The sequence below is a fragment of the Cebus imitator genome, unplaced genomic scaffold (genome assembly GCF_001604975.1).
Source record: "Cebus imitator isolate Cc_AM_T3 unplaced genomic scaffold, Cebus_imitator-1.0 Scaffold21, whole genome shotgun sequence".
NCBI classification, from domain to species: domain Eukaryota; kingdom Metazoa; phylum Chordata; class Mammalia; order Primates; family Cebidae; genus Cebus; species Cebus imitator.
In genome coordinates this window covers 8682829-8692653 of record NW_016107336.1, presented here as the reverse complement: position 1 = coordinate 8692653, position 9825 = coordinate 8682829, and the positions used below count along the sequence as shown (strand labels likewise).

The 9825-nt window shown below is 44.7% G+C and overlaps 1 protein-coding gene across 1 annotated transcript; it reads right to left on the bottom strand.

Annotated features, from left to right (window-relative positions):
* Positions 1 to 5670: 5670 nt before the first annotated feature.
* CCR4 (C-C motif chemokine receptor 4) lies at positions 5671 to 9421 on the bottom strand. The gene is made up of 2 exons (XM_017521694.2): positions 9256 to 9421; positions 5671 to 7279 (listed from the first exon to the last, which is right to left on the bottom strand). The coding sequence occupies exon 2, from the start codon at positions 7226 to 7228 to the stop codon at positions 6146 to 6148; it is 1083 nt and encodes a 360-aa protein (XP_017377183.1). The 5' UTR covers positions 7229 to 7279; positions 9256 to 9421; the 3' UTR covers positions 5671 to 6145.
* Between the last annotated feature and the right edge of the window lie 404 nt (positions 9422 to 9825).

Here is a 9825-nt window from a genome sequence, read left to right as displayed (position 1 = left end):
TAGAAAACTGAACTGCCAGTGTAGTGTACTTGATTAAGAGATAGGGAAATCCACTCATTCAGTAAAAAGTGATTGAGCTTTGTGCTAGCTATTTTACTAGGCAGTTAGGTGGCCAGTATTTTTGGTGGAGTGAGTCTAATTCATGATTAAAAGATTGTTTCTCCTGAACCTCGATTTCTTGGAATAATAAAATCAGCCTTCTCTCCTTTAAGAAGAGAGTAAAATGAGTGTCAATATATAAAAGCATTAGGATGTCTGATTTTCTTAAAGGGGAATTTGGAGCTATTAAATAGTAAGCTTTCAAGGGGTAAAGTATTGTGACCACAAAAATGGGTGGAGCTTATGTCTCGTTCATTTGAGTCAAGAAAGGCTGGAGATGGAGTGGACGGCCTCTGACTGAATGTAGGGGACAGGATCTAGGATGACAGGTGGTTGTGGCATGACCAAGAAAGAGTAGAGATGGGCTGTGACTGTAACAGGAATAAGGTGTGTAGGAAAAGATGCCTCAGGGCTGGGGACAGGCAAATTATGGGGCCAAAGTGAGACTGAGTAAAGGAAGGCAGAGGAGCCAAAGTTGAGGTGAGGTTGATGGTTAGAGGGTAAAATGAATGAAGGACACCCCCGGCACAGATTATGTCTCCTGATTTTCCTGCTCACGGGTCAGTTTCCATTTATGTGAGGTGCTCCCTTGTCCCCAGTGTGATCAGAAAGTCCCTGCTTTAGATTAGGATTCTGCAAGCATGCTCCGAGACTCTGAGATTAGCATGCAGGAGATTTAGTGGGAAGTCCTCTTGGAAACCATACTAAGGGCATAAATAAAGCAGATTAGACAGTAGGAAAAGTTGAACAGCAATGTAGTTGCAACAGAGGCCTAAGCTAATCTTATGGCAGCTCTGGAGTAGCAATCCCAAATCAAGGCCAGGGGCAAGCGCTTGTATCTCCTCATTACCCAGTCACTGAATATGAGCTGCCCCCAGGGAGGACGATTCCTGAAAGGAAACCAGCTGAGAGCTATCAGGGCCAACATTCCTGTTACCTACTAGAGTGAGTGCTTCAGTCCTGAACTGGTGGGTGTGTGGATAGCTCCCTTAACGCCCTGGCAGGATGGCAGCTGATTCAGTCCATAACTCAAGGCTGCCACCTCTTAGGTCTGTACTTTTCTTTGGTCTCACCTTTCCCAACTTTGCTCCACTGCCCCACTCCGATGTACTTTACAAGAAATGCTACTGCTACTACCCCCTGACCACACAGTGCTCTCTGAACACCACTCTGCCTTTCAGATGCTGTTTCATCAGCCTAGAGAGCCCTTCCTCCTTCCCTTCATCAAAACATGCCTCTCCTACAAGGTCTACCTCTGGAGCTAATCATATTATGAGATTGAAATTAATCAACTTCTCCTCCTTCCTCTGGAGCCCCAGAGAATCTTTCTTGTGACTCTATTATCATACTTGCTGAGTCCTGTGTTTGTGTTTTCTTTTTTTTTTTTGAGATAGAGTCTCGCTGTGTCACCCAGGCTGGAGTGCAATGGCACAATCTTGGCTCACTGCAAGCTCTGCCTCCCGGGTTCAAGCGATTCTCCTGCTTCGGCCTCCCAAGTAGCTGGGACAACAGGCATGCACCACCACACCCAGCTAATTTTTGTACTTTAGTAGAGACAGGGTTTCACCATGTTGGTCAGGCTGATCTCGAACTCCTGACCTTGTGATGTGCCCGCCTCAGCCTCCCAAAGTACTGAGATTACAGGTGTTAGCCACTGTGCCCGGCCTGTTTTATCAGACTCTGAATTCTGTGAATGGCAGAACTTACTCCTTTATTCTTTCCATAAACTAGCAATCTGCTTGGCACAAAATAGACAACTATTACAACAGAAATACTTCCAAATTGTTATGAGAGTTTCTTGCAAGTAATCTTCCTCAAGGTCTAAAGACCCTTAGGCTTCACCCCGTATTATTTCTTCTCATGAGAAGCAGATGAAATTAATTTGTTTATTCAATAAAACTTGAGAGCCTACTATGGGACGGATGTTGGCTGGACTAGTTCCTATCATTCTTTCTGTTACTGTTGTTGACGTAAAATTCACATAATAGAAAATGAACCATTTTTAAATGTACACTCGAGTAGCATTTAGTACATTCACAACATTGTGCAGCCAGACTTCTATCTAGTTTCAAAGCATTTACATCACCCCAAAAGCAAAACCACTTCTATTGCTCCTAAGCAAATTACAGGCTAGGCACGTTGCAACAAGAGAGACATGAGTCTAATGTCTGAAAACTTACAGTTAAACTAATCTTTGTTTATAAATCACACTGGCTGGCTGGGTACGGTGGCTCATACCTGTAATCCTGGCACTTTGGGAGGCCAAGGCAGGCAGATCACTTGAGGTCAGGAGTTCGAGACCAGCCTGACCAACATGGAGAAACCCCTTCTCTACTAAAACTACAAAAATTAGCCGGGTATGTGGCACACGGCTGTAATCCCAGCTACTTGGAGGCTGAGTCAGGAGAATCACTTGAACCCAGGAGGTGGAGGTTATGGCGTGCCATTGCAGTCTAGCCTGGGTGACAGAGCATGACTCCATCTCAAGAAAGAAAAAAAGAAAGAGAGAGAGGGAGGAAGGGAGGGAGGGAGGGAGGGAGGAAAGGAAAGGAAAGAAAAGGGAAAGGAAAGGGAAAGGAAAGGGAAAGGAAAAGGAAAAGGAAAGGAAAGGAAAAGGGAAAGGAAAGGAAAGGAAAAGAATCATGCTGGCTTTCTTTCTATGGGTCTTTTGTTGAATGGGAAGAAACTTTCTTTTGAGTGTTCTAAAGAGGGTTATGGTTGGATGGCACCAGAGGGTCTACATTCCTGTCCTGAGGGGAATATTCTCTCCAACTTTGGAATAAGGGGAGCTCTGACTGACTTTGAGGAAACAAAAGACCTACCCTCAGGCGAGATATGACAGCCACTTGGATTGCACCTCACCATTGCTTGATCCAGCCTGTGATGGAAATGAAGGGACAGTAAAGCCCCTTTGACCAGTCTTTGACTTTTGGTGCCCTAAAGTTTCTGCCTCACTATGATTAAATGAATAAAATTAAAAGCTCTACCAGGAAAACAGAGGTAGCTTCTGATTGGGCAGATCCAAAACTCTCCTTTAGCTAAGACCTAAGAACATGGGTGCTTTATATTCTCATCTTTTTTTTTTTTTTTTCCAATCCCTCTGAAGTATGTTTTACAGAAGAGGACACTGTGGCTAAGAGACAAAAGTAACATGCTCAGACTAACAGAGGAATGCAGAGCTAGGATTTGGCAGATTGCAGCCCACCTCTGAGGTTTTCTTTTTTTTTTTTTCTTTTTTTTGAGACAGTCTTGCTCTGTTGCCAGGCTGGAGTGCAGTGGCACAATCTCGGCTCACTGCAACCTCCGCCTCCCAGGTTCAATCAATTGCCATGCCTCAGCTTCCAAAGTAGCTGGTATTACAGGCGTCCACCACCACGACTAATATTTGAATTTTTAGGAGAGATGGACCTAGGCAGGTCTCAAACTCTTGACCTCAAGTGATCAGCCCACCTCGGTCTCCCAAAGTGCTGGGACTGCAGGCATGAGCCACCATGCCCACCCCCTAATTTATTCACTGTCATCTCCGAGTATCCTACAGCAAGACGGCAACACACAACCCTACACGGAGATCGCAACAGGGAACACTTTGATTCCTCCACTTGAGCAAGTTCACGTCTCCTGCATGTGGCGGAGCAACAGCACATCAGCAGCTCTGATTCTCACCTGCGTCAAGAGATCTACCACAAACACGATCAAGAGAAAATGCTCTGTGGGGCTATATACAAGTTTATTTTATTTTATTTTCTATAAAGACAGCATCAACTTCCCTCTTTAAAATCACTTTTCTGAAAATAAATTTTCTAGGAATGCATTCTTTATAAATGTAGCACATATAGGAATGTATAAACATAACAGAAGCATTTTAAACTGGTTAACGCAGTTAACAGCTTGCAAGACAGGTTTTTGTTTTGGGAGGAATTGGAGGTCTCCTAGATTTTGTTGGAGTCTTTGCTGAATTAAGGCTGTAAGGACGGAGATAGCAATTTATCTTAATAGTATAAAAGGATTAATTAAATAATTTAAATGACTTGTAAGGAATGACTGACCAAACTTGTGAGTCACCCAAAAGTTAAAAACTAGGGCCAATATTTTAAGAGAGAATGACATTTCACAATTTCATAATTTTTTAACAACCATTTTTATACAATGTCAACAATAACTTTTAGTTGATTATTTTTATTTCAGTTGATAGCAGGCACTTCAAAATAATTAAGGAGGTATTATCATACTTTATTAATCTCTACCTTTAATTATGAAAGGGTAGTTTATAAACAAGTAATAAGACCTTGGCTGGGCACCGTGGCTCACGGTTGTCATCCCAGCACTTTGGGAGGCTGAGGCAGGCAGATCACTGAGGTCAGGAGTTCAAGACCAGCCTGGCCAACATGGTGCAAACCCATCTCTACTAAAAATACAAAAATTAGCCAGGAGTGGTGGTGTGCAACTATAATCCCAGCTGTTCAGGAGGCTGAGGCAGGAGAATTGCTTGAACACGGGAGGCAGAGGTTGCAGTGAGCCAAGATCACGCCACTGCATTCCAGCTTGGGTGACAGAGTGAGACTCCATCTCAAAAATAAAAATAAAAAATAAACAAGAGGCTGGGCGCAGTGGCTCACACCTGTAATTCCAGCACTTTGGGAGGTCAAGATAGGCGGATCACCTGAGGTAGGGAGTTCGAGAACAGCCTGAACAACACGGAGAAACCCCATCTCTACTAAAAATACAAAATTAGCTGAGCCTGGTGGTGCATGCCTACAATCCCAGCCACTCGGGAGGCTGAGGCAGGGGAATCGCTTGAACCCGGGAGGCAGAGGTTGCAGTAGGCCGAGATTGTGCCATTGCACTCCAGCCTGGCAATAAGAGTGAAACTCTATCTCAAAAAAAAAAAAAGTAAATAAACAAGTAAATGATCTCAAATAAATGTATTCTTGGCCTATCTATGATTTAAAATTTTTAAATATTCATCTGTTATAATGAGAACAAAACATGTCCACAAACAAATGTGAAACTGTCTTTGAATTTTCACAAGTATGTTTGGATTTTGAATGCCTTGTAGTTCATGTGTTTGGAAATCAGACTGTGCTAATGTCTTCATAACCTTATCCTTGTATCAGTATAAAAAGTTTGGCTTCAATTAACAAACAGATAACCCTTTACAATAAAGAATTGTGATCTGGTTTCATCACTTCGCTAATTGTTTCTTCATACATTTGGCTCAATGGAATATACTATGCCTGAGATATATTATTAGAAAAAGAGTTTTCTGGCCGGGCGCGGTGGCTCAAGCTGTAATCCCAGCACTTTGGGAGGCCGAGGCGGGTGGATCACGAGGTCAAGAGATCGAGACCATCCTGGTCAACATGGTGAAACCCCGTCTCTACTAAAAATACAAAACATTAGCTGGGCATGGTGGCCCGTGCCTGTAATCCCAGCTACTCAGGAGGTTGAGGCAGGAGAATTGCCTGAACCCGGGAGGCGGAGGTTGCGGTGAGCTGAGATCGCGCCATCGCACTCCAGCCTGGGTAACAAGAGTGAAACTCTCTCTAAAAAAAAAAAAAAAAAAAAAAAAAAAAAAAAAAAAAAAAAGAAAAAAGAAAAAGAAAAAGAGTTTTCTATATTGTTCCACAAAAGCAAGAAATTAGAGCACCCATTTTCCACAGCAAAAGGTAGCCATTTATTCCATCAGCCAATGCTCTGCAATTCCCTCTGGAAAAACCCATCAGTTCAGGTTAGAAGGGAATGGTCTTTGCCTTGCAATATTACCTAAAACTTCATTCAAACACTGCTCAGAGTTCTCCTCAGACTGACCCATTCCTGCAGGCAAGCCTGGTGTGAAGAAGGATGCCTTAGCCCAGGTGAGCCCTTGCCAGGCTGGACTTGTCCAGTGGGAGAGGAAACGCTGCCTGCAGGATGACAAGCTGTCTTTCCACAGTGGGTGTAAGCCTTCCTCCTCATGCTGGTTCAGAAATCTCTTCCTGAAATACCATTTTAACTAAGCTCTCAATGTGGAAAGTCCATTGACTCTGCATTTCACCTTTTCACTTTTCTACAGAGCATCATGGAGATCATGATCCAGGGTGGACTGCGTGTAAGATGAGCTGGGGGTGTCAGCAGAGTAAATCTGGAGGAGCCCACAGTATTGGCAGAGCACAAAAAGCCCCCTGCAGGTTTTGAAGAGCTGGAGGATGTACTTGCGAAACTTCTCCCCCAGAAAAAAGTAGATGATGGGATTAAGGCAGCAGTGAACAAAAGCCAGAGTTTCTGTGGCCTGGATGGCATAGTCCAGGTATCTTTCAAAGGTGCAGTCCTGAAGGACTTCTAGCTCCACCAGGGTCTCTAGGAAGAGCACAACGTTGTAAGGTGTCCAGAACCCAAGAAAGAGGACCACCACGGCAAAGATCATCTTTACCGCCTTGTTCTTCTTCTCGTTTTTACAGTGCTGCAGGGTCCTGATGATCATGGAGTAGCAAAACAGCATGACCCCCAAGGGGATCACCAAGCCCAGAATGTTGATTTCCAGGGAGCTGAGAACCTTCCACGTCGTGGAATTGAGAGAGTACTTGGTTTTGCAGTAGGTATGGTTGTGCTCAGTGTAACAAGTGCTGAACAGAAAGCCTGGAAGGGAGGCGAACACAGCCACTGACCAGGTAGCCAAACTGGTGATGACCCCAGAAGTCAAGGTCCTCGCCCTCAAGGAAAACACCGCGTGCACAATTGCCAGGTATCTATCAATGCTCATAAGCATGATGAAGAATATGCCACTGTAAAAGCCCACCAAGTACATCCAGGAAATGATCTTGCACAGACCTAACCCAAAAACCCACTGGTCTGCTGCGTAGTAGCCCCAGAAAGGGAGGGAGAACACGAAGAGCAGGTCCGAGATGGCAAGGTTGAGCAGGTACACGTCCGTCATGGACCTGAGCCGCTTGTATTTGAACAGGACCAGAACCACCACAGAATTTCCCAGCAGACCAAACACAAAAACCAAGGAGTACAGCGGAGGCAGGAAGAGCTTCCCAAATGCCTTGATGCCTTCTTTGGTGCAAGGCTTGGGGATACTTTCATACAGATAGTAATTGCTGTACATGCTTTCATCGAGGGTGGTGTCTGCTATATCCGTGGGGTTCATTTTTTAACTCTACAGGCTCCTCAAGGCAGGTCTGGGCCCAACCAGAAGAAGCTAATGAGGGGAAGAACAAAATAATGTGAGAACAAAAATAAACCGAAGTGTTGCTAAATGCAGAGTGTGTTGTTTTGCTCCAGGTCTGTATATGCCCTCCCCAAGATGAAGGGCTTGATTCCTCGCAGGGCCCCGCAGCCAGGTGAAATAATTCTTGGGCTTTGGAGGCAGACACAGATGTGTTTCAGATTCCAGGTCTGCCACTCACTGATTTTCTTACCTCTCTTCTAGGAGCTTCGGTTTTCTTATTTGCAAGTGAGAATCGTAAAACCTCCTTTTCAAGCAAGTGTTCTTCAAGGATGTGTTTCAAAAAGATATTTCATGATATGGGGCTACTGAGATCACTTTCAGGGATGACAAAATCAGTTGAGTGATACTCAGTCGCGGGTATTTTATATGCAGTTCAATGAAGATCATGATCATCGTGCAAGGTAGGCGCCAGGTGTGGTCATGGTCATCATCAAACTGCATGATGCAAAAATCAGTTCTATGCACAGAATCCTGCTAGAGTGGGAATGAGCCCGATGGATCTAGAAAACACACATCACAGCCAGAAATAAAACCCCCACTTCCCAACCACCTTCACTTCCGATCTAAATTGGCAGACAAAGAGGCTGAAATCTTAAAATTAATCACATGTTCACAGGTGTATCAGAGCAATTCAGCACTGATGGGCATTTGTACTCAAGGCCACTCCCCTGCTTCCTTGGAGAGGCTTTTGTGGCACCCTCACATTCCTTGTTAAAACCCTTTTCACCTTCGATCTCTCCCCCAACCCTCAGTATCACACACCCAATGCCCAAACTGTGTTTCTCAAGAAAGAGCTTTAGAAGCCGGGTGTGCAGTGGCTCGCGCCCATCATCTCAGCACTTTGGGAGCCGAGGCGGGAGGATCATTTGAGCCAAGGAGTTCCACACCAGCCTGAGCAACACAGAGAGACCCTGTCTCTACAAGAAATTGTTTTCAAAGTTAGCTGAGTGTGGTGGTACATGCCGATAGTCCCAGCTACTCAGGAGACTAAGGCAGGAGGATCCCTTGAGCACAGAGTTCAGAGCTGCAGTGAGCTATGATGGCACCACTGCACTTCAACCTGAGCAGTAGCATAAAACCCTGTCTCAAAAAAAAAAAAAAAAAAAGTAAGAAAGAAAAGAAAAAATAAAAAAGGTTTGGTTTACTCCTGCAAATGGATACCAAGACGTGTTGCATTGCAGAGCCTCCAAGAAAGTTTGTTGAATGAATAACAATTCTAGTCTTTCTCCATCACTTTACCAGTGAAAATGAAAGGAATAAACAAGACTGAGGAGTTAGGAACGGAATTATCAGGAGAACACAACAATGGGAGACACAGTAGGTCAGTGTCTGGAGTTCTTCTGTAGGCCTCATGTGTGTGGTATTTCTTGCCGGGGAGTCTCGCAAGAAGCAGACAAGTGTATGTTTTTTATGAAAATGATCTGCCGGGCAAGGTAGCTCATGCCTGTAATCCCAGCACTTGGGAGGCCAAGGCAGGCAGATTATGAGGTCAGGAGATCAAAACCATCCTGGCCAATATGGTAAAACCCTGTCTCTACTAAAATACAAAAAATTAGCTGGGCGTGGTGGTGGGCACCTGTAGTCCCAGCTACTCAGAAGGCTGAGGCAGGGGAATCTCTTGAACCCAGGTGGCGGAGGTTGCAGTGAGCTGAGATGGCGCCACTGCACCACTCCAGCTGGGTGACAGAGCAAGACTCCATCTCAAAAAAAATGATCTGTTTATCTAGGGCATGTGGACTCAGGCCAGATGTGTGCAGGAGGAGAGTTCTACGTAAGTGAATGCCCATTAGATGAGGGCTTGGAGGTGTGGGGACAGGTAGAAGGCATATGGGCTGCACGGTAGGTGCCGGTTGTGAGCCCTAGACGGCAAGGGGCTAAGCATCTGAGCCAGGTCCAGAAAGCAGTGTGTGACTCTAGGCTCTGAGAATGTTCCCGTCCCCTCTTACCTTGCTTTTCTGAAAGCGGCTCTGAGGAAGGTCTGTGAGACAATGCCAGGCTTGCTCAGGAAGCACGGTGCTAAGAAGGACAGGTGCCTCTCAAGAGTCTGTGGCTTCCTGTGAGCACCAGCTCTCTCCTTTAACCAACTGTGCTAACTTCAAGTGGGGTTTTTTTGATAGAATTAGGAAGCAGAAAATTATGATTATTAGTCATTCATTTCCCAAGACTGAAGGCCAGGAAGGTTTGTTCTCTGACAGGAAAAGATTTAAGAAAAAAAATGAAATCAGCTTCTTTTTAAAAAGGAAGATTATTTGTTTTTTAAAAATGTATTTGTTGGTTTTTTTAAAAACAAGTTTTTTAATGAAACGGTCTCACTCTGTCACCCAGATTGGTGTTTAGTGGTGCAATCATAGCTCACTGTAACCTCGAACTCCTGGGCTCAAGTGATCCTCCTGCCTCAGTCTCCCAAGTAGCTGAAACTACAGGTGCGAGCCAGCATGCCTGAGTAATTTTATTTTTTGTGGAGATAGGGGTCTTGCTATGTTGCCCAGGCCGATCTTGAATTTCTGGCCTCAAGC